The sequence below is a fragment of the Equus quagga genome, chromosome 2 (genome assembly GCF_021613505.1).
Source record: "Equus quagga isolate Etosha38 chromosome 2, UCLA_HA_Equagga_1.0, whole genome shotgun sequence".
Classification (NCBI taxonomy): Eukaryota; Metazoa; Chordata; class Mammalia; order Perissodactyla; family Equidae; genus Equus; species Equus quagga.
Genome location: NC_060268.1, coordinates 150,855,618 through 150,881,127, shown reverse-complemented (window position 1 = coordinate 150,881,127; position 25,510 = coordinate 150,855,618). Strand labels below are relative to the sequence as shown.

At 35.2% G+C, this 25,510-nt stretch overlaps 1 protein-coding gene across 1 annotated transcript in view; it reads left to right on the top strand.

Annotated features, from left to right (window-relative positions):
* Positions 1-271: 271 nt before the first annotated feature.
* The window catches only part of LOC124236087 (cytochrome P450 2C42-like), a 35,430-nt gene continuing 10,191 nt past the window's right edge, over positions 272-25,510 (top strand). The window contains exons 1-6 of the mRNA XM_046654761.1: positions 272-439; positions 1,932-2,094; positions 2,268-2,417; positions 8,698-8,858; positions 10,042-10,218; positions 23,800-23,941. Coding sequence (XP_046510717.1) covers positions 272-439; positions 1,932-2,094; positions 2,268-2,417; positions 8,698-8,858; positions 10,042-10,218; positions 23,800-23,941 — 961 coding nt within the window. The remainder of the gene's footprint in view (positions 440-1,931; positions 2,095-2,267; positions 2,418-8,697; positions 8,859-10,041; positions 10,219-23,799; positions 23,942-25,510) is intronic.

The following is a 25,510-nucleotide window of genomic DNA, read 5'->3' as shown; positions in this document are numbered from 1 at the left end:
TTTGTTTCTTTGTATTTTGATTACAATTTCCTGGCCCTATCCCAGTACAACTAAACCAGAATTTCAAGGATAAGAGATTGGAGAGAAGAGTGAGGCTAAAGAACACTTTGTTTTATCTTTATCAGTGGGCCAAAAGTCCACTCAGAAGAGATTAGAGTTGATTTACCTGGTTGATTGGTCACTTTATATGTCAGAGGCAGATATTGAATTGGCAACAAGTGTTATAAAAGCTTTGGATTTCAGGTCACAGTTGTCTAAGTAGAAAGAGACCATGGATCTGGTTGTGTTCCTGGGGCTCTGTCTCTCCTGCTTGCTTCTCCTTTCACTCTGGAAACGGGGATCCAGGAAAGGGAAGCTCCCACCTGGTCCCACTCCTCTCCCTATCATTGGAAATATCCTGCAGTTAGATGTTAAGAACATCAGCAAATCCTTAAGCAAAGTACATATGTTTTAAGTTGGCTATGGCTTACAAAAAGTAAGTAAATTAATCTTTACTATTAAATAAAATGTATTCCCAGTGGCAAATGATTAAAATAGATCATTGTACAGAAAATACTCACTCTGGTGGGCTGGGTCGTAGCTGAGTGGTTAAGTTAGCACACTCTACTTTGGCGGCATGGGGTTTTGCCAGTACAGATCCTGGATTTGGAGCTACCACTGCTAGTCAGGCCATGCTGAGAAGGCATCCTACATAGCACAACCAGAATGACCTACAGCTAGAATATACAACTAGGTACTGGGGACTTCAGGGAGAAGAAGAAAAAAAAAGATTCCAGGCTCTGAACTCAGACAGTCTGGAATTTCATATTTAAAAAAAAAAATACTCTGCATTTCCATATTTTCATTGTTTGTTTTTTAGTTTGCTCTTGTCAGATAGTGGAATGAAGTGTTGCATTTTGGAGGAAGAGAAACATTTAAATTATCATAAGATAGACTCATAAAGTGGAAAAGTCTGTAGTGCTGCTGCTTGAAATTGTTTCATAGTCATTCATTGTGATTTTTATGCCTTCAGGCAAAAAGAGATTACAGAGTTTATTCAAGATGTTACTTTCTTTACAATCTATGGGTTTTGTTCATATTAGTTGTGAAAATTAAACTTCTCTGAAGAAGAAAATTATGTCTAATGTCAAGAAATAGCTATGGGCTCAGGATCAGCAATCTCGAGTGAAAGAAATAATCATTGAGGATCCACTGGGTGGTAACAGAGTCCTTTTGGATTCTGCACAAAGTTGCTGTCTATACCCTATGAATGATGCAGGATAGAAGAAATTGTTCTTCCATGAGACGCTGCATGTTCTGGCACTGCCTCTGTAATGCTTTCTCTCCTTCTGTATTAGCAATATCAGTGGTTTCAAGCTGGAGTAGGTGTTAGACCATCTGGGTTCATTAAAAAAAAAAACAGATTTCTAGTATTCATTACAGGGCTACTAAATCAAAATTCCCATGAGAAGAATTCCACAAGTGATCCTGAAGCAATCAGCCTCATATTGTTCCAAAGATGGGAGGCATTGTGGACTGATAAATTGCTCAAGCATCAGATGTTGACAAAACATAAGTTCAAATTTGGATCTTTTATTTATTAGCCATCATGCACTGCAAAAGAATTTGTAATTCTTTGTCTTCAATTTCTTTATTTGAAAAACAGGGCAAATAAACTTGCTGAATGTGTTGATGTGAGGATTATATTTAATATGTGTGCCAATTGCCCAGGTCATTCCATGGCACATCGTAGGCCATCCATATGTGGCAGCTATAATAATCATCATATTTATGAATAAAATTCAGAAGTACTTAGAGCAATGATGACAATAAAAATATAAAATGCATCATGATAATATCAGTCTGAATCGTACAAATTATAGACTAAATTGTGACTTCTTTTGCTAAGAATATTTTGCTAAGAATATTTGAATTATCTTTCCGCTTTCCAGCTCTCAAAACTCTATGACCCTGTGTTCACTGTGTATTTGGGCTTGAAGCCCACTGTGGTGCTGCATGGATATGAAGCAGTGAAGGAAGCCCTGATTGATCTGGGAGAGGAGTTTTCTGGAAGAGGCAGTGTCCCACTTCTTGAAAGATCTAATAAAGGATACGGTAGGTGTGTGTGTGCAAGTTCAGCATTGGTAATGGCAATGAGAAGATAAAAAACAGAGACTTAAAGAGCTCCTTAATTGAGTTTAGCCCATCCACAAGCCTACCACGTGTCGTGTCAGATTCCTCTTCGTTACTGAGAACCTCCCTTACAGTTTCTGTTTACCCTCTGATAGGATTAGTGTTCAAAAGTGGAAAGAGATGGAAGGAGATGCGGCGCTTTTCCCTCATGACCCTGAGGAATTTTGGCATGGGAAAGAGGAGCATTGAAGAATGTGTTCAACAGGAAGCCCACTGCCTTGTGGAGGAGTTGAGAAAAACCAATGGTGAGTGATTCTATGCTCTGTAAGTCTGACATTAACAGGCTGTTCTCTTTTCCAATAACATCCTTGAAAGTACTTTAGGAGTGGACAAATCTTTCATGTGGGTCATGGCTACCAGCCCTCAGGTGCAAAAAGAAGGGTGTGAAGCAGAGAGCCAAGGGAGCTCCAGTGTATGTCTGCTTGTTGTGTGTGTACACTCATGATTGTGCATACAGTCTGGGTATACAAGTTCATTTAATCTTATTCTGTCCCAGCTTTATTTGTTTATTGTCAAATCATTATATTACAAAAGTAGAAAGTTGAGTCTAATTTTTTAAAAGTTAAAGAGCATTGTTTGTCCCATAGAGTAATCATGGGTTACTTCTTCCAGAACATCTTGCCAGGGAACACTTGTCAAGCGTAAGTAACCTTTCACACACTTATGTTGCTGAACCAAGTGACATATGCTCTCACTTAATTGGACTGTGTTTGTGCCATCATCCCCACTGACAAGTCTGAGGGTTTTTTTGCAACGTCCCTTCCTACAGTTCCCATCAATAATGTTGCTGTATATGATTTTTAATTAAACATACGGTTTTAATTGTTGTGGCATATCTTTGTGCAATTCTCCTCAATTATAATTTTCATATAAAAAGCATGATTTAAAAACTCTCAGCATGAATTCTCATATTACCCACTTCTTAACATATTGAGTTACATATTTCATGAATGTATATGCTACAGCATAATTCTGCAAAACACACAAGTGCCAAGTAGTATAATTATTTAACTAGACTTCAACTATTATTAATCCCTCTCCCTAACTATAATTGGCTCTGTTTTTGGTTTTGCTTATTTTCCTCCCTCTTTTATTGGATTTTGGATTAAAACTAAATGGTAATTATTTACCTCCCACTACCAACTCTAGTAACCTGTGAAGTGCTTTTCAGAATGACTCTGATTTTCCGTTTGGATTCCCAGTTGCCCTGTTTTAAAATTTATCTCCAAATGAAATGAAAGCACAGACTGAAAATTTGATTTTACATGTGGCTCTGTCTCTATAAATCTATGTGAATCCATCTCACACACATATCTTCTAGGTGTTGCAAATTACTGTACACCTAAAGAGCTAAAATAAAGCTCTTTTTCTGAAAGTTTAGAACGCTGGAATGTGTAAAGGAGCCTGGCATAGAAACAGATAACTCAATAAGTCTCCTATTATTCAATGCCCTGTTGTTTCTTCACATTATTTGTGATTCAAGTCACCTTTAATTAAATCTACAAAAGTGAGTTTGGGAGGATTTTGCATATAAAGTTTATTGGTCATTTTATTACAATTTCATTTTACAGATCACCACCAAGAAGAAGACCTTTCCTCTACTTTAATTTCTTTACCTACAAAATGATAGAATTAATAAAATGATGGTAAACTTGAAAATTTACTAAAATACACTATTCTGTTGATGACTATGCAGAATAATATCTCAGAGGTCCACAAGAGAGTGGTTTTGCACAAATAAATTAAATTTGGGAACTAATTGGAGACAGTGGATTCTGCTTCCTAATGTAGAAAATTATTTTTGTTTTCTATATATGAAATGAAGAAATAAAAGGACTCCATTTATCAATTTAAACTCTTTTGTTTGCCTTACCTGGGATTCAGTTTTAAATTAAAATTTCTCATTTTAATTTTATTTAAAGCAAATAAATCTAACATTAATTTTTAAAAATTATTTTATTGAGGATTCATTGGATGTAATGTTGTATAAATATCAGGAGTATATTATTATATTTCAGTTTTTTATGAACTACAATGTGTTCACCATCAACGGTCTAGCTGTTATCCATGACCATACATATGTACCCCTTTACCTCTCTTGCCCTCCCCTAACCCCCTTTTCCTCTGGAAAGCACTAATCTGTACTCCTTTATCTATGTTTTTGTTTATCTTCCACATATGAGTGAAATCACATGATATTGGTCTTTCTCTGTCTGACTTATTTTGCTTAACATAATACCCTTCAGATCCATCCATGTTGTCACAAATGGCACAATTTTTCCTTTTTGATGTCTGAGTAGTATTCCATTATATATATATACACACACATCTTCTTTATCCATTCATATACTGATGGGCACCTGGGTTGCTTCTAAGTCTTGGCTATTGTAAATAATGCTATGATGAACATAGGGGTGCATAAATAATTTTGAGTTATAGATTCTTTTGGATAAATTACCCAGTAATGGAAAAACTGGATGATATAGTATTCTTATTTTTTTTCCAGGCCAATTGCTGTGTAATCCTTATTTTTTTTCAGTTACTTTATTGATGTCATAATGGTTTACAACATTGTGAAATTTCAGGTGTACGTAATTATTTATCGCTTTCTTTATAGACTGCACCCTGCTCACCATCAGTAATCTAATTTTTATCTGTCACCATATATATATGTACTCCTTTACCCTTTTTGCCCAACCCCCTTCTCCTCTGTTAATCATTGATCTGTTCTCTTTATCCATGTGTTTATTCAGCTTCCACATGTGAGTGAAATCATGCAGTATTTATGTTTCTATGTCTGGCTTATTTTGCCTAACATCATACCCTCAAAGTCCATCCATGTTTTTGCAAATGAGACTATTCTATTTTTTATGGCTGAGTAGTATTCCATTGTGTATATATACCACATCTCCCCTATCCATTCATCCATAGGAGGGCCCTTGGGTTGCTTCTACATCTGGGCTATTGTGAGTAATGTTGCAATGAACATAGGGGTGCATAGATACTTTCAATTGTTGATTTCAAATACTTTGGATAAATACCCAGTAGTATGATAGCTGGATTGTATGATATTTCTAATTTTAATTTTTTGAGAAATCTCCCTACTGTTTTCCATAGTAGCTGCATCAGTTTGCATTCCCACCAGGAGTACATGAGGGTTCCCTTTTCTCCACATCCTCTAAAAAGCTTGATATTTCTCATCTTGTAAATTACGGCCACTCTGATGAGTATAAGGTGCTATCTAATTATAGGGGTTTTTTCGTTTTTTGAGAAAGATTAGCCCTGAGCTAACTGCTGCCAATCCTCCTCTTTTTGCTGAGGAAGACTGGCCCAGAGCTAACATCCGTACCCATCTTCCTCTACTTTATATGTGGGATGCCTACCACAGCATGGTGTGCCAAGTGGTGCCATGTCCACACCCAGGATCCGAACCGATGAACCCCGCTCAGCCGAAGCAGAATGTGGGAACTTAACCGCTGTGCCACCCGACCGACCCCTAATTATAGTTTTGATTTGCATATCCCTAATAATTAGTGATGTTGAACATCTTTTCACATGCCTTATGGCCATCTGTGTGTCTTCTTTGGAACAAAGTCTGTTCATACCCTCTACCCATTTTTGATCAGGTGTTCATTTTTTTGTTGTTGAGTTGTATGAGTTCTTTACATATTTTGGATACTAATCGCTTGTTGTATATATTTTCAAATATTTTCTTCCACTAGTGGGTTGTTTTTTCATTTTTTTGATGGTTTCTTTTCCTTGCAGAAGTTTTCTAATCTGCTGTACTCCCATTTGTTTATTCTTTCTTTTGTCTCCCTTGTCTAAGCAGACAATATATTTGCTAAGACCTATGTCAAATAGTATACTATCTATATTTTCTTCTAGGATTTTTGTGGTTTCATGTCTTATATTCAAGTCTTTAATCCATTTTCAGTCAATTTTTATTTATGATATAGGATAATGGTCTACTTTCATTCTTTTGTATGAGGCTGTCCAGTTTTCCCAACACCACTTATAAGAGAGACGTTCCTTTCTCCATTGTATGTTCTTTGCTCCTTTTTCAGACATTAGTATCCATAAATGTGTGGTTTTATTTCTGAGCTTTCAATTCTATTCCATTGATTTTTGACTGTCATGTAGCAGTACCACACTGTCTTGATTACTATAGTTTTGTAGTATATTTTGAATTCAGGGAGTGTGATACCTCCAACTTTGTTCTTTTTTCTCAAGATTGCTTTAGCTATTCAGAGTCTTTTGTTGTTTTATATAAATTTCAGTATTCTTTGTTCTGTTTCCATGAAAAATGTCATTGGGGTTGTGATTGGGATTGCATTACATCTGTAGATGTCTTTAGGTAATATGGACATTTTAGCTATGTTTATTCTTCCAATCTATGAGCACAAAAAATCTTTCCATTACTTCATGTCTTCTTTGATTTCTTTCAATAATGTTTTACTGTTTTCAGTGTGTAGGCCTTTCACCTCTTTGGTTAAATTTATTCCTAGGTATTTTATTCTTTTTGTTGCTATTGTAAATGTGATTGTATACTTGATTTCTGTTTCTTTCTGTTAGTTTGTTGTTAGTGTATAGAAATGAAATTTATTTTTTATGTGGACTTTGTACCCTGAAACTCGACAGTATTTATTTCTAGTAATATTTTGGCGGCTTCTTTAGAGTTTTCTATATATAGAATCATGTCATCTGCAAGTAGTGACAGTTTTACTTCTTCCTTTACTATTTGGATCCTTTTACTTGTTTTGCTTTTCCGCTTGTTCTTTCTGAAACTTCCAGTACTATGTTGAATAGGAGTGGATAGAGTTGGCATCCTTGTCTTGTTCCTGTTCTCAGAAGAATAGCTTTCAGTTTTCCACCATTGAGTATGATGTTGGCTGTCAGTTTGTCATATATGGCCATTATTATGTTGAGGTACTTTCCTTATATACTCATTTTATTGAGAGTTCTTTACCATAAGTGAATGCTGTATCTTATTAAATGCTTTCTCTTCATCTGTTGAGATTACCATGTGATTTTTATTGTTCATTTTGTTAATGTGATATATCACATTGACTGATATGTGGATATTGAACCATCCCTGCATCCCTGGATTAAATCCTACTTAATAGTGATATATGATCCTTTTTAATGTATTGTTGGATTAAATTAGTTAATATGTTGTTCAGGACTTTTGCATCTATGTGTTGTGTTGTCTTTGTCTTGTTTTGGTATTAGGGTAATGGTGGCCTCGTAGAATGAGTTAGGAAACTTCCCCTCCTCTTAAATTTTTTGCAAGAGTTTGAGAGGGATAGTTATTAATCTTTTTTTGGATGTTTGGTAGCACTCACTGAGGAAGCCCCATGGTACTGAACTTTTGGTTTTGGAGAAGTGTTTGATTAATGTTTCAATCCCTTTGCCTGTGATTAGTCTATTCAGATTTTCTATTTCTTCTTGATTTTTGGAGAGGTTGTATGATTCTAAGAATTTATCCGTTTCTTCTATGTTACCCAGTTTGTTGGAATATGGCTTTTATTAGTATTCTCTTATAATCCTTTGTATTTCTGTGATGTCTGTTGTAATTTCTCCTCTTTTATTTTTGATGTTATTTATCAGAGTCTTCTCTCTTTTTTCTTAGTGAGTCTGGTTAAGGGTCTGTCAATTCTGTTTATCCTTTCAAAGTACCAGCTCTTAGTTTTATCGTTCATTTTTATTGTTTTTGTCTCTATTTCATTAATTTCTGCTCTGATTTTTATTATTTCCTTCCTTCTACCTACTTTAGGCTTCATTCTTTTCTGTGTTCTTTTAAGTATAGTGTAAGATTATTTGAGACTTTTATTTTCATTGAGGTTTTTATTGTTCTTGTATTTTAATTTTTTCAAAGAAATTATTAGTACATTCTCCATTTTTACATATGTTCCTTCAAATATACAAATTCACTCCTAATCTCTGTCTCTTTAGTCATCCCTTCTACTGTTGTATAAACAGTTCTTTCTACTATTCATTAAATACAAAAATTTGGAAGTCTCTAACAATTTTTTCTTCCTTTGTCAGTCCTTAATTGTTTATAGGCTTTAAAGATAGATGTATTCTGCACTGATATATTATTTGGTGTCTCAAAAAGAGGCCTCTTTGAATGTATTCTATATCCCTCCAAAATAAGAGGTACCTTGGGTTAGAATGATGTTTAAAAAGGTGGAGATATGAATAGAATATTGGGGAAACCATTATTAAACTAGCTAGGATATAATGGTCAACTCAGGCTTAACATAAAAGTGATATGTTGATTTTATGCATGATGTTGTTTTAAAGTTTCTGAAATTAATTTTCTCTGATACCTCAAAGACAAACACTTTTATTTATATATATATATAATGTATATGTATATATATATATATATATATAATGTATATGTATATATATATAATGTATATGTATATATATATAATGTATATGTGTATATATATATACATAATGTATATGTATATATATATATAACGTAATGTTATTTTTTAAATGTTTCCATTTCTTTAGCTTCACCTTGCGATCCCATTTTTATCCTGGGCTGTGCTCCCTGCAATGTGATCTGCTCCATTATTTTCCAGAATCATTTTGATTACACAGATCAGAATCTTCTTAGCTTGCTCAAATTAATGAATGAAAACATCAATATTCTGAACTCCCCATGGGTACAGGTGAGAATACATCCTTTATTTCTGAAAAACCAGTGATACTCTTTTCTCTGGCAAGGCCTAAATTCCATATGGACTAAACTGTGAAGTGAATGTTTGAATAGGACAGTCCTACACAGAGCTTAGTGTTATGGAGCAAACTTCTGGGAAAGATGGCCAAGTTCTTTATTTTACACACAAGAAAATAAATGCCCAAATACAGTTCTTGAATTCAAATCCATTTGCTCCCTGTCCAGTGGTTTTTCCACTAAATTTCAAAGCCCAGTTCCCATAAATTGTTTTAATGATTGTCCAAAAAGTACAGCTATAGCAATCAATGGGCATCCAAGCCCTTGCTGAAAGGCTTCTGCTACCCAGAAGGATTGCCTTCCAATCGATACGTTAAGGCATCCTCATCACATTACTTGGCAGAAATATCCCAATTAGGGTGTCAAGGAGGGAGAATATTTGGGAATACAGATGCTGCTGAGAAACTCTGAAGAGGGAGAGGATGTTTGATGCTTCAGCTGGGATCCTTGTTGATGAGATAACTAGGTTAGGAATGACAAAATGATTGAGTTTTATGGTGTATGAACCCTAAACAAACACAATTTCACCCAATGCTGAGCTGGCATGTGCTGTAATCTGTTTAAAAGATAATTGTTTGATTTTAGAGAAGTCACTTAACTGCTCTTATACACAGTTATTTTATGCATAAAATGGATTTCATGGTATTTGAAAGACCCTCTCTATTCTAAAACATTGATTCTGTTTGTGAGTCTGCTTGATACAAGTGAGAAACAGTAAATACTAGCTGATGCTTCTTGTCAGGTTACTCAAACTCCCTTAACCTTCGTTCTCATCTACAAATTGGGAATCATAGGAATTCATGCCACTCTATATTTCCAGGTTGTAGGAAAGTGTTGATGTAAAATAATGAGAGATTTGATATAAATATGTTTAAAAAAATTTTTAATAATGATATGCGTGTAGGAAATGATTAGCATCTTTATCCTCTGGTCATAGTTCTCTCCCTGAAATCTTTGTAAGCATAGCGAATTACAATATATGTGCAGTGAAAATTCCTTCCTAAAGATAGGCACCGTATTTTATTGATTTTTATACTAAAAATTTCTAACCAGGACTTTGCATACGATATACATGTCTTCTTTAACTTTTTCTTATTTAATAATTTTTTCTCTTTCAGGTCTGCAATATTTTCCCTGTTTTCATGGATTATTTCCCAGGGATTCAAAACAAATACTTTAAAAATTCTGATAACATAAAAAGTTATCTTTTGGAGAAAATAAAAGAACACCAAGAATCCCTAGACATTAACAATCCTTGGGACTTCATTGACCATTTTCTGATCAAAGTGAAACAGGTAATAAAAGCTCAATTATTTGATTGTTTGTGCACTTTGTGGTTCATTAATGAATTCTGTAGTTACTAGAGATGTTTAAATGGTCAGGCAGGAAATGCTTGGCAACCACTTTCAGTACTTATTGTGAGGATGGATCTGAACTAAGCATCAGGGGAAATTCAAAATTGAATTATTAAATGACTAGAACACATGGACCCTGTCCTTGGGTGCTAATAGTATTCTTGAGGAAGGACAGGATGTGCAACTCAGGTGAAATGGATAATTACAAAAAAGTTACAAAATACAAAATGTTGAGCCATAAAATGAAGATGGAAATGATCATTTGTACTCAGTGTATGGAAGAATGAGAAGGAAGACTTGACCAAGGTGGGCTTCCTGAATATTCTGAGGTTTGAGTAGATCTTGAAATTTTTTCAGTGAAGGGTAAGGGAGGGAATTTCAGGTGGGTTGAATGATGAATGCAGATGTTCAAAGGTGTGATTTGGCAGAAAAGATTAGTTAGGTTAAAAAGCAAACCTTTAACTGAGAGTAACCAAACAGGAATTTGGACAGATAAAGAGTTGGAAGTTGGTGTTTACCAAGTAATTGGTAAGCATGAATGCTGGCATGGAAAATTTTGATTTGATCAGGAAGAAATGTGAGATGGGAAAAGAATGGAATTCAGATAATTATTAGGAAAAATTATCCTGCACTTCCTGTAGAGAGATCTATATGATGAAAACGGAGCTCAAAGACTAGCCTGGAGATTTTTAATTTCTTTAAACTGATGACTTGATGGTAGATTGGGCCATAGAAGTTCAGAGGAGTCTCAAGCAAAATCAAGGTTGTCCATCTTATCGTTTACTCAGAGATCTAGGAAGACAATCAATTAGGCTGTGCCACAGAAGTCAAAGCAGAAGCAATAGGGATGGCTCAGTGGCATAGTTCTTAAGTTTGTGCACTCTGCTTAGGTGGCCTGGGTTCTGTATGTTTGGATCCCAGGTTTGGACCTACACATTACTCATCAAGCCATGCTGTGGTGGCATCCCATATACAAACCAAGGGAAGATTGGCATAGACATTATTTCAGGGAAAGTCTTCCTCACCAAAAAAAAAACAAAAAACAAAGAAAAAAACAAAAAAGGAGAAGCAATATTTTAGAAGTAACTTAACAGATAAAAAAACTGGAAAATGAAGAATGTTCTCCCTGGGAACATCCTTGGATTTGAGTAGACTTTGTGTCAGGAGTTCTATAGAGTGGTTTTAGTAGAGAAGGAAGGATGGGAGTCATATTTCAGGATCTTGTGTAGTAAATTTTAGAGATGAGACCAAACGTCCCCTATAGTAAGTTCAACCAAGATGGGAAAGATTTGAATGGTGAATTTAAATCGTGGAAGAGTCAAGTTGAGAAACTGAGTAAAAAAGCTAATATGTGTCATGGAGACACTTGTGTTGGTACAAGGTACTCATTGATGGGAGGTGAGGTAGACTCCAGAATAATTTGAAAGAAAAGCTAAGTTTAGAGAAGAAACTTCTTTCCCCCGAGGTCACCATTACCTTATTCAACCACTTTGTAGCACTAGCAAGATATGAAAAATCAGTTATTAGAGTAAGATGTGAAATCAAAGATGCTGAAGGAGATGATATTCAAAGTATTACCCATAGAATTTGAGCTAGACCTTCAAATCATGTGTTCTAGATGGAATAAAGTGAGAAGGTAAAATGATTTGAATAAATTGGAAGAGGTAAAAGGCAAATTTTTTAACTCTGTATTCTCTTCTTTTAGAGCAATGACTCATTCTTTTTGGGGTCCTGTTAATTTGAGAATCTGATTTAATATGTGAACACTTTCCAGAAGAATGCACCTACATGAGTTCAGCATATTTTTACACAATTATTGGGGTTTCCTTGGTGCTGTGAAGCCTCTTCAGTAATCTCAGGTCAGGGAGAGCTCTAAGATCTTTGATATTTATATTTCAAATAGTTATTTCCTGAGTACTATATTTAAAAACAATATTGTTTCTCTGGACTCACAATGTGTTTAAGGTTCTGGTTAACTTATTTTTTGTAAGAGCTGTATTGAGATATCATTCACATATCATAGCACTTACCAATTGGAAATGCGCAATCTAATGGTTTTTAGTATATTTCTGGAGTTATGAAACCATCATCATAATCAATTTAAGAACATTTTCATCACTCTAGAAAGAAACTCCATACTCTTTAGCAGTCATCCCCCATTTTGTCCCAAATGTCCCAGCCCTAGGAAACCACCAATCTACTTTCAGTCTCTAGTATCTGCCTATTCTGAATGTTTTGTATAAGTCAAATTTACAATATGTGGTCTTTTCTGACTGGCTTCTTTCACTTAGCATAACTGAAAGCAGAGCTTTCAATTAGCATGTTTTCAATATTTATTATCATTGTAGCATGTATCAGGACTTCATTCCTTTTTATAGATTAATATTCCATTGTATGAGTATACCTTATTTTATTTATTCATTCATCAATTAATGGACATTTCACTTTTTCCATTTTTTGCTGTTATGAATAATGCTTCTATAAACATTCATGCACAAGCTTTTGTGTAGACATATGTTTTTATTTCTTTTGAATATATACCTAGAAGTGGAAATCCTGGGTCAAATCAAAACTTTATTTTTAAACTTTTGAGGAATTGTGGCTGGAACAAAAATCTAAATGGAAGAGCTAAACTTGTAAAAGTCTTAGAACAAAACACAGGCAGAAATGCAGCTGCAGCATGCTCATATTCCCAGTGTATAATGGTTCTAATTTCTCCATGTCCACATCAACACTTATTACCTGTAGTTTTGATTATAGCAATCCTAATGAATGTGAAATGATCTCTCATTTTAGTTTTGCTTTGCATTTTTCCTGGTGGTTAATGATGTTGAGCATCTTTTCATGGTTTTATTAGCCACTTGAACATACACTTTGGAGTCATATCTCTTCAGATTATTTGCTTGCTTACTCCAAAGTTATTTATTTTTATTGTTAACTTGTAAGGGTTCTTATGTATTCTAGATAGAAATCCCTTATCAGATATTTTGCCAATATTTTATCCATTTTATGGGTTATATTTGGTTTCTTGGTGTTGTCATTTGAAGTGTCAAATTTTTAAATTTTGATGAAGTCCACTTTACCTGTTTTTTCTTTGGTTGCTTGTGGTTTTGGTGTCATATAAAAAAATACCTAATATAAGATCACAAAGACTTATGCCTGTATTTTCTTCTAACAACTGTATAGTTTAAGCTCTGTCATTTAGGCCTACAATCCATTTTAAACTGATTATGTATATGGGAGGAGTTTCAAGATGGTGGCATAGGAAGATCTTGAACTCACTTCCTAACCTAGACACCAAATCTACAACTGCATTTGGAATAATTCCCTCTGAAATGGACTTGAATATTGGATGAACAGAGCCTCCACAACAAATGATAAAAGGACTGAGTCAAGATAAGTACAAGAGGCAGAGTCATGGGCTTGCCAAAGAACAACACCACAACCACAGCAATCCACAATCAGAGAGATCTCAAAAGTATGAAATGTTTCCCTGAGGAGCAAGGGGTTCAAGCTCCACGTCAGTCACCACAATCTTTAGATTCTACATAGGACAAGTTCCCCAAACACTTGGCTTTGAAAATCAATGGGAATTATGTCCAGGGAAATCATAAAACTATAAGAAATGTAAAACTCACTTTTAAAGTGCTGGCATGGAAATTCACTTAACCTGGAAAAAAGTACAAAAACACTAGTTTGAAATGCACAGAACATAGGTAAAAAAGACTCATTTCTGACTTTAAAGCTTTGGCCACAGAGGCACAAATCAGCTGAGACTCCCTTCCAGGGACTGAGACACTAATAGGAGCCATCTTTGTGATTTCAGTATATCTTTCTAATACCAGCATTGCTGGGTGCCATTTTTCAACTCTCCCTCTAATCTGCTAGTGCAAGTGAGTGCATCCCACTGAAAATCCCACCTGCCAAATCACTGCTGCAGTAAAAGACATGCCTCTCAGACAGGCAAGGAGCCAGTCCTTCCCACAAATGCGTTGTAGCAGTCACTGATGCACCTGGCAGATGGCCATGGGCTATCCCCATCAACCAACATGCCAAAATAGTCACATAGGCACCTAGCAGCAGGCATGGGGCCAAGCCCACTTGCCAATGTGCTGGAGCAGATATGGGTGCAACTAGAAGCTGGGTCAGGGGCCTGTCCTGCCTACCAATGCATCACGGTGGTTGCAACTCCACCCTGAAGTGAACTGAGACCAGACCCGTGATCAACATGCCACAGTCAAGGCCCAGACACAACAGGAAGCTCATGCCTTGAATGCCTGGAACAGATGGTCAGGGAAGACTGTGCTTCAGTATCCCATAGGAAATCTATATAAGGACACTCCTTCAAGACTGGGAGAGGTAGGTGATTTAGCTAATATATAGAAAAAAAAACTCAGTGAGTTGGGCAAAGTGAGGAGACAGAGGAATATGTCCCAAACAAAAGAACAAGACAAAACATCAGAAAAAGAACTAAGCAAAATGGAGATAAGCAATCTATCTTATAAAAAGTTCAAAGTAATGGTCATCAGAATGCTCACTGAACTTGGGAGGAGAATGAATGAATACAGTAGGAGCTTCTACATAGAGATAGTAAATATAAGAAAGAACGAGTCAGAGCTGAAAAATAAGATAACTGAAATGAAAAACACACCAGATGGAATCAACAATAGACTAGATGATACAGAAGAATAGATCAGTGACCTTGAAGACAAGGTAGTATAAATTAATCAGAATAGAAAAGAGAAAAAAGGATTAAGAAAAATAAGAATAGTCTAGGAACCTATGGGGCAACATCAAGTATACCAACATTCACATTCTATAATAGGTTCCAAATGAGAACAGAAAGAGAAAGGGGCAGAAGAGCTATTTGAAGAAATAATGGTGAAAAAGTTCTCTAACCTGTGGAAGGAAACAGAAACCCAAGCACAGGAACCACAGAGAGTCCCAAACAAGACAAACCCAAAGAGATCTACACCAAAACAAATTATAATTAAAACATCTAAAGTTAAAAATAATCTTAAAAGCAGCAAGAGAAAAACAAATAGTTACATACAAGGAAACCCCCATAAGACCATCAGCAGGTTTTTCAGCAGAAACTTTACAGGCCAAAATGGAATGGCATGACTTATTGAAAGCACTGAAAGGAAAACCTTACAACCCAGAATACTTTACCTGGCAAGGTTATCATTCAGAATTGAAGGAGAGATAAAGAGTTTCCCAGATAAGCAAAAGCTGAAGGATTCATCACCACTGAATAACCTTACAAGAAATGTTAAAGGGACTTCTTTAAGTGAAGAAGAAAAGACCGTAACTTGAAATAAGAAAATATGTGAAAGAGAAAATCTTGCTGATAAAGGCAAATATAGAGGAAAGGTAATGGGTAAATCACTTATAAAGTTAGTAGGAAGGAGAAAAGACAAAACTGGTAAAATCAATAATAGCTACAACAATTAGTTAATGGACACAAAAAAAGAAAAATATGTACAGTATGACATCAAAAAAGACATGGGGAGAGTAAAAATGTAGAGCTTTTAGGATGAATTTGAACATAAGCTACCTCCACTTTAACATAGACTGCCACATATATAGGTTGTTATATGTGAACCTCATGGTAATCACAAACCAAAAACCTATAATGGATACACAAAACCAAAGAGAAAGAACTCCAAATAAAACTAAAGGAACTAAAGAAGGTCATCGACCCACAAGAGAAAAGAGCAAGAGAAGAAGAAATGAATAGAGAAGAACTACAAAAACAACCAGAAAACAATTAGCAAAATGTCAGTAAGCACATACCTATCAATAATCATGTTAAACGTAAATGGACTAAATGTTCCAATCAAAAGACATAGGGTGGCTGAATGGATAAAAGAACAAGACTCATCTATATGCTACCTACAAGAGACTCACTTCCAATCTAAGAACACACAGATGAAAAGTGAAGGGATGGAAAAAAGATACTTCATTCAAATGGAAATGATAGGAAAGCAAGGATAGCAATATTTATATAAGAAAAAATAGAATTTAAAACAGAGACAGTAACAAAAGACAAAGAAGGGCATGCCATGATAAGAAAGGAGTCAATCTAACAAGAGAATATAACATTTATAAACAGTTATGCATTCAAAGTAGGAGCACCTAAAAATGTAAAGCAAACAGCCAACATAAGATAGAAATTGACACTAATACAATAATACTAGAGGATTTTAATACCATACTTACATCAACAGATAGATGATTGAGATACAAAATCAATGAAGAAATGGTGACTTTAAATGACACATTAGACTTAACAGATGGATTTAACAGGTCTGTACAGAATATTCCATCCCAAAACTGCACATACATACTTTTTCCAAGTGCACATGGAACATTCTCCACGTTAGACCACATGTTTGCCTACAAAACAAGTCTCAAGAAATTTAAGAAAATTGAAATTACATCAAGCATCTTTTCTGTCACAATGGTATGAAACAAGACATCAATTACAAGAAGAAAACTGGAAAACATACAACATGTGAAGACTAAACAACATGTTACTGAACTACCAATAGGTCAAAGAAGAAATAAAAAAATACATTAAGACAAATGAAAATGGAAACAAACCTTTCCAAAATTTAGAAGATGCAACAAAAGTAGTTCTAAGAGGGATATTTTTAGTGATACAGGACTACCTGAAGAAACAAGAAAAATCTCAATCTAACCTTACACCTAAAGGAACAAGAATAAGAACAAACAAAGCCCAAAGTTAGTAGAAGGAAGAAAATAATAAAGATCTGAGTGAAAATAAATAAAATAGAGACTAAGAAAACAATAGAAAAGATCAATGAAACTAAGAGCTGACTGTTTGAAAAAATAAAGTTGATAAACTTTTAGCTAAACTCATCAAGAAAAGAAGAGAGGCCCTACATTAGTAAAAAGCAAACGAAAGGGGAGAAGTTACAACTGATACCACAGGAAAACAAAGGATCATAAGACACTACTATTGACAATTATATGCCAACAAATTGGACAGCCTGGAAGAAGTGGATAATTTCCAAGAAACATGCAATCTCCCAAAACAAAATCAGGAAGAAATAGAAAATCTGAACAGAGTGATTATTAGCAATGAAATTGAATCAAAAAGTTCCCAACAAATAAAAGTCTAGGCCCAGATTGCTTCACAGGTGAATTCCACCATACATTTCAAGAGGAGTTAATACCTATCCTTCTCAAATTATTCCAAAAAATTGAAGAAGCAATACTTCCAAATACATGTTTTTGTTGAGTTCGTGATAGTTTACATCATTGTGAAATTTCAATTGTACATTGTTTCTTGTCCATCACCATAAAAGTGCCCCCATCACTCCTTGTCCCCACCCCCCAACCCCCTTCCCTTGGTAATCAATGAACTGTTCTCTTTGCCCATGTGTTTAGCTACCACATATGAGTGAAATCATATGATGTTTGTCTTTCTCATTATGGCTTATTTTGCTTAACGCAATACCCTCCAGGTCTATCCATGTTATTACAAATGGGATGATTTTTGTCTTTTTTATGGCTGAATAATATTCCATTGTGTGTTTGTGTGTGTGTGTGTGTGTGTGTGTGTGTGTGTGTATACCGCATCTTTATCCCATCATCAGTTGATAGGCATTTGGATTGCTTCCATGTCTTGGCTAATGTGAATAGTGCTGCAATAAACATAGAGGTACATAGGTTACTTTGGATTGTTGATTTCAAGTTGTTTGGATAGATATCCAGTAGCGGGATAGCTGGATCATATGGTATTTCTATTTTTAGATTTTCAGGAATCTCCATACTGTTTTCCATAGTGGCTGCACCAGTTTGCATTCCCACCAGCAGTGTATGAGGGTTCACTTTTCTCCACACCTTTCCAACATTTGTTATTTTTAGTCTTAGTGATTATAGCCATTTTAACAGGTGTAAGGTGGTATCTTAGTGTATTTTTATTTGCATTTCCCTGATGATTAGTGATGTTAAACATCTTTTCATGTCCTTATTGGCCATCTGTATATCTTCATGGGAAAACTGTCTGCTCATATCCTCTGCCCGTTTTTTGATCAGGCTGTTTGGTTTTTTTGTTGCTCAGTTGTGTGAGTTCTTTATATATTATGGAGATTAACCCCCTGTTGGAAGTATGATTTGCAAATATTTTCTCCCAATTGGTGGGTTGTCCTTTTGTTTTGATCTTAGTTTCCTTTGCCTTGCAGAAGCTGTTTAGTCTGATGAAGTCCCACTTGTTTATTTTTTCTTTTGTTTCCCTTGTCTGAGAAGACATGGTATTTGAAAAGATCCTTTTAAATTCAATGTCAAAGAGTGTACTATCTATAATTTCTTCCAGAATCTTTGTGGTTTCAGGTTTTATCTTTAAGTCTTTGATCCGTTTGGAGTTTATTTTTGTGTATGGCATGAGATAATGGTCTACTTTGATTCATTTGCAAGTGGTTATCCAGATTTCCCAGAACCATTTATTGAAGAGACTATCTTTTCTCCATTGTATGTTAAATATATTTTACAAACCAGTATTACACTGATACCAATACCAGACAAAACACTATTAAAAAATAAAAGAAAATTAAAAGCCAATATCCTTGATGAATATGGATGTAAAAATCCTCAACAAAATTTTGGAATATCGAATTCAACAATAATTAATTGATAATTGACAATTAAAATGAACATACACTATAGTCAATTGGGATTCATTCCAAGAATGCAAGGAGGGTTCAACATCTGCAAATCAATCAATGTGATACACCACATTAACAAAATGAAGGACAAAATGCTTATGATCATCTCAATGGATTCAGAAAATGCATTTTGCAAAATTCAGCATACATTTATGATAAAGGCTTTCAACAACAGGGGTATAAAGAAAACATACTTAACATAATTAAGGCTCTATATGACAAACCCACAGCAAATATTGTACTCAACAATGAAAAGCTGAAATTCTTTCCTGTAAGTCCTGTAAGATCAAGAACAAGAGAAAGATGCCAACTCATGTCACTTTTATTCTACATAGTTTTACAAGTCCTGGCCAGAGCATTTTTGCAAGGAAAAGAAATAAGAGGAATTTATTTTGTAAAGTAAAAAGTAAGGCTGTCACTATTTGCATATGACATGATACCATATAGAGAAAACCCTAAGAAATCAGCCAAAAAACTATTAGAACTAAGAAATTAATTCAGTAAACTTGCAGGACATAAAAATAACATACAGAAATCTGTTGCATTTTATACAATAATAGCAAACTATCAGAAGGAAAAATTAAGAAAAGAATCCCATTTACAATTGCAACAAAAAGAATAAAAGACCTAGAAACAAATTTAACTAAAGAAGTGAAAGAACTGTACTTTTAAAACTACAAGACATTGATGAAAGAAATTGAAGATGACACAAATAAATAGAAAGATTTACCATGTTCATGGATTGGAAGAATGAAGATTGTTAAAATGTTCATACTACCCAAAGCAATTTACAGATTTAGTGCAATCACTGTCAAAATACCAATGGCATTTTTCACAGTAATAGAACAAATAATTCTAAAATTTATATGGAACCACAAGAGACCCTGAACAGCAGAGGCAATTCTGAGAAACAATAACAAACCTGGAGTTATCACACTACTTTATTTCAAAATATGCTACAAAGCTATAGCAATCAAACAGTATGGTACTGGCAAAAAATCAGACACATAGATCAATGACACAGAATAGAGAACCTAAAAATAAATCCACACATGTATAATCAACTAATCTTTGACAAAGGAGGCAAGAATATATGATTGGCAAAAGACAGTCTCTTCAATAAATGGTGTTGTGAAAACTGGGTACCCACATACAAATAATGAAACAATCTTACACCATCTACAAAAATGAAATGAATTAAAGACCCAGATGGCCTATAATTATGTCTCATTATTTTTTCTTGAGCCTGTGCCCCTGACTGTGAACTTCACCAGAACTTCTCAGTTTTTCTTCTCTCTCCTTAGGTGGAATAGAATGGATAGATGAGACTGGGATTGTGTATTTCTTTTCTCTCTTGTGGAAGCCTATAGCTAGCTGGAGTTGGGTATTCCCTCTCCCAAAGTATAATAGGCTCTGATAAAACCCAAGCAGATGAGGCTGTGGTGAAGCAGTTTATTCTGAAAGCAGACCTTGTGAAGAACAACAGAATGCTCTGGCATATTTCAAAATGGTTCCTTTTCTCTTCTTGCCAGAAATGAGAGGATACTTTTCCCTACTATACTTTTAGAGTTCCTGAAAGTAAAACTGACAGAAATGTGGGTCCTTATATGATTGGGTTCCCCCGGAGTTTTTAACTCTCAGACTTGTCCACACTAAACCTCCAGCAATTTGTAATTGCAGTTTAGGTTTTGCGGTTTAGGTTTTCCTACCCTTGTGCTGGTTCCCACAGAGGTTTTGGCTCATGGGTTTCTGTTCTGCTAAGTCATGGTTCTTTGTATCTTCTTGTCTGTCCCTCCAATTTTGGAAGCAGTGGTTTTCCCTCTGATTTCGCTTATCTGATGGATCTAAAAAGAGTTGTTTATTTCCCAGTTTGTACAGATTTTTATTTGTTGTTAGGATGGAGTGGCAATTTCTAAGCTCCTTACATGCCAGGACAGAAATTGGAATCTTATTAATATTTTTGATGATCCTTTGACATGATAAGTCATTTTTCTGTTGCTGCCTTAAATATATTTTTCCCTCTGTCTTCCGGCCGCCACTGTTTCTGATGAGAAATCAGCTCTTATGGTTTTTATGATCTTTTGTACATGATAAGAAAATTTCTCTTTCTGCTTTCAGAATGCTTTGTGCATGTTGTTATTTCTCATGGTATCTCTTAATCTCTGTTCATTATTCTTCATTCTTTTGTCTTTATGCTATTCCAACTGGGTAATTCCAGTTTCACTGTCTTTACGTTTGTTGTTTCTTTCTTCTACCTGCTCAAATCAGCTGTTGAACCATTCTAGTGAATTTTTAAAAGTTGTTCAGCTATTATACATTTTATCTCTAGAATTTATATATGTATTTATATTTATATTTTCTATCTCTTTATTCACATATTCTACTTGCTCATTAACATTCTCCTAGTTTCCTTTAGCTCCTCTCCCATGGTTTCTCTCAGCTCTTTGAGCATATTTAAGACATTTAATTTAAGGTTTTTATCCAGTAAATCCAATATACAGGCTTCCTCAGGGATGATTTCTATTTTTTTCCCAGTTAATGGGGCATACTTGCCTATTTCTTTGAATGCCTTGTGATTTTGGTTGAGAACAGAGCATTTGCAATATTGTAATATGGTAACTTTGGAAATGAGATTCTTTCTGCTCCCAGGGATTGCTGTTACTTGATGAAGTCTTCGGTAATCTATTTCTTTAGTGATTTTTCTAAACAGTTTTTCTCATCTTATGTGGTCACTGAAGTCTCTGATCTGTGAGTTCCACAGTCAGTGACCTGGCAGAGATTTTCTTAAATGCCTGAATCTAATACGAATAGAAAACAAATTCTCTCCATTTAAATTATCTTAGCCAATGTCACAGAGGCAGTTTGTTCAACCTGTGGGAATTTGTACAATGGCCAGCCTCTGTGCTGGCCCCTCAGTGATCAAAAGCAAGCAATCAACACATACTCCTGATTTTTGTAAGACAAGGTCCTTATTGTCCACACTAGGACTAGCAACCTGCAACAGTTTTGTGGGCCACTGTCCTCAGGGCTGCCTGCAGGGGAGCTGGTGTGTGAAGAATAGTAGTTGGTATGCCAGATACTGAAATTTATCAACTTCATTCTGATCAAGCACTCTCATGCATTCTGTAAGTGTTCAACTAGACTCCAGATTCCCAAAATAGTTTTTTCAGACAGTTCATACAAGGTCCATGGTTGGTTCGGTGGAAGGAACAATTCTTGGTACTTACTACTCTGCCATCTTTGTGGCATTACTCTAGTAAATCCAACTTAATAATAATAAGTGTTTTGATTCATGACATGGAATTTGTTTCTATTATTTAGGTCTTCTCTGATTTCTTTCAACATTGCTTTATATATTCTAGCTTACTTTTGATTGGATATGTGCACATAGCCATTAAATACCCAAATTCACATCAACAGATAAAACATTAATATTGCTTTATGAGTACTCTGCTCTTCTTACTGATTTTAATGTAGTTTAGATTTGACAAGCTTAGAAAAGTGTGGAAAGCCAATGTTAATAAGGGAGATGACTGTCTATGTCTAGGAAGTACACCTGTTCAGAAGGTTAAGTCTTTCTTACTGATGTTGATTACATAATATTAGACATTCCACAGGTCACCTGGAGATTATAAGCGCAACATCAAATTAATGCTGACCTAGGGTCTGATTAGAATATATATAAGAGAGAGAGGGAGACAGAGAGATAGATTTTTTGACCATCTAGTCAAAATTTAAAATTAACCCTTTGTTGTCAATTCTGTGTCACATAATCCCATTAGTCCTAAACCAAACTTAGTTGTCCTTATCAGGTGCTTTCCCTCTTCCAAAAACCAGTTAATGAGAACTCCATTTAGTCAGTTCCTTGTCCTGCTCTACCTTTACCCTCAATTTCATCTCTTCTGAGAAATTAATGCCCAAACTCTCTGTCTTCATGTTTGTGGTGTTCCTTGTATTTTTAATTCCTATGCATTCCTGCACCTATTTCCTGGAACAAGTTGCCTATCACCTCACAGATGAAATATAATGGTGGTCAGCCCCTTCTTGTCTTTGTGAATCCGTTCTCTTTGCCTATAATCTGCCTTAAGATGTGCTGCCATATTAGCTTTGGCACAATTTCAACTTCATAATGAGTCTGTAGGTAATACTGAGTCCAATTAAATTCTTAACAGAGAAGAGAATTGCATACTTTTGATTTATTCTTATTACATCTTCCATGGTATGGCCTTAATTGAGCCATTTATCTCAAATAATATTATGTTTGTTTGCAAATAAGAGAAAATTCAACTAACAATGTCTTAAACAAATAGCTTGTTTATTTATCTTACCTAAAAGGAGTCTTGTGGTCAGCCAGTATAAGGTTAGTGCAGTAGCCCTGAAACATCACAGACTCAGACACTTTACATTTTCCTTCGCCATACTTAGTATACAGGCCTTCATCTTTATGCTTAAATACTGCTGTACCAAGATGTTGTCTACCTCACCTCCACTTTCACATCTGTATTTTGAGTAAGAAGCAGGAAAGAGAAGTGGCTCCTCCAGGCTTTTGCATAATCTCACTCACAAGAAACATATATTACCTGGCTGACCAACTGCAAAAAGGATGGTGAATATAATTTTTAGGCAAGAAAGCAGTAAGGGGGTAAGAAATGAAGACTGGCTCTACTATTCTGCAGTCTATGATACCATACAGCAGCTTTTTCTAATACTTCACTATTCAGCTTCAATCATGGCTTGATTTTATAACAATCTAAGTTATTTTATATTCATTGTAAATAAATATGCTGGCAAACTAATTTGTCAAATAATTGTACTAAATCATTCCTAGGAAAAGCACAATCTACATTCTGAGTTTACTATTGAAAATTTGTTATACACTGCAAGTGATTTATTTGCTGCTGGGATACATACAACAGCAACCACCTTGAGATATGGACTCCTGCTTCTAATAAAGCACCCAGAGGTAACAGGTATGGCTACACGTGATGAACAGGGAGAACTTCAGAATAGAAATCTGGCAAGGCACTGTTAGTGTCCTCTATCTTATTTCTCTTAGAGAAGCTTCCTTATTGAAATTTCTATGCAACTTTTTGTAATTTGTCCAAATTGAATGAAGAGACAAAAATGACGCAACTTTGCACAACAGAGGATGGTGACTGAGAGAAGTGAAGGACAGTGTAGGTAGTAGGAAATCAATAAAGTTTTGGTGAACTGCCTGGATTCCATTGGTGGGGGGTGATTTGTGTCAGGCAACAGCCATCATGAATTGGCCTAACATTACATATTAGTTTTCTTAAGAAGAGGCCACTTTGAATGGTAGATATGTTCTTGAAGAACTCTTTCCTTATTCTGAAAATACAGTGTTCTGATGCTTGGGTAGGGAAGATGGAATCTCTTTTTATAGAAGCATAAGTGGAAATTCTAGAAATCGATTGAACTTGGGAAAATTTGTACAGTCTGAGAAATATTCTAAAAGTTTAGATAAATAAGAAAAGTGTTATTATTTAGGGAGAAGACACACCCAAAGGAATTTTATTATTTCAGAAGTCTGTTTCCAGGAAACTGGGCTTGACAAAATAAGAATTTTAGGGAGCAAATAATTTTATCTTTTATGAACAATTTTATTTTACAAATTTACCTCAAAGGAGTTCTAGTCGTGCATAGTAGACTAGAAGCATCCATTATCTTTTCTTGTGTCAGGATCTCATTGAAATGATTATAAACTAGTTACAAATGAGAATTAATTAGTCCATTGAAGGTGGAGAAGAGGAGTACAAAAGCAGCCAACAAGTCTTCAACGAATTTCTGAAACACAGAGAGCAGAAGGGAGGATGATTACTCCAGCAGAGATGATGAAATGGTAACTTAAATGTCAGAAGAAGATTTATCAACAGGGAAAACCTAATTTTTGTCCCTAAAATCCCCAAAATTTTCACTATTTGGAAATACCAAGTGTCTAATAAATTAGGGGAGAATGAGCCAGAAGGTAAGAGGCTTCCCTCTACAATGTGAACAGGTTTGTACAATTGTACAGGTTCTCTCTACAATTTTTTTGAGCAGGTAATTGTTTTCCTCTCACAGGAAAGAGAGACTTTCCAAAGGAAAGACCTACATTTTCTACCATTGAGATAGAACATTTTCTCCAAGTGTTCAGCAGAGTAAACAAAATAAATCATTGGGCCAGGCTGGTGGCATAGTGGTTAAGTGTAAACATGTTGCTTTGGTGGCCCAGGGTTCACTGGTTCAGATCCCGGGTGCAGACATGGCACCGCGTGGCAAGCCACGCTGTGGTAGGCGTCCCACATATAAAGTAGAGGAGGATGGGCACGGATGTTAGCTCAGGGCCAGTCTTCCTCAGAAAAAAAAGAGGAAGATTGGCAGATGTTAGCTGAGGGCTAATCTTCCTCAGAAAAAAAAAAAGTTTCAAAAAGAAATAAATCATGAATCCCAAGAGACAGGGTCATGAAATTTCAGAACATCAGCGAAAAGTTAAAATCATGAAAATTTTCAGAGATAAATCAGGTTCTCTATATATAAAT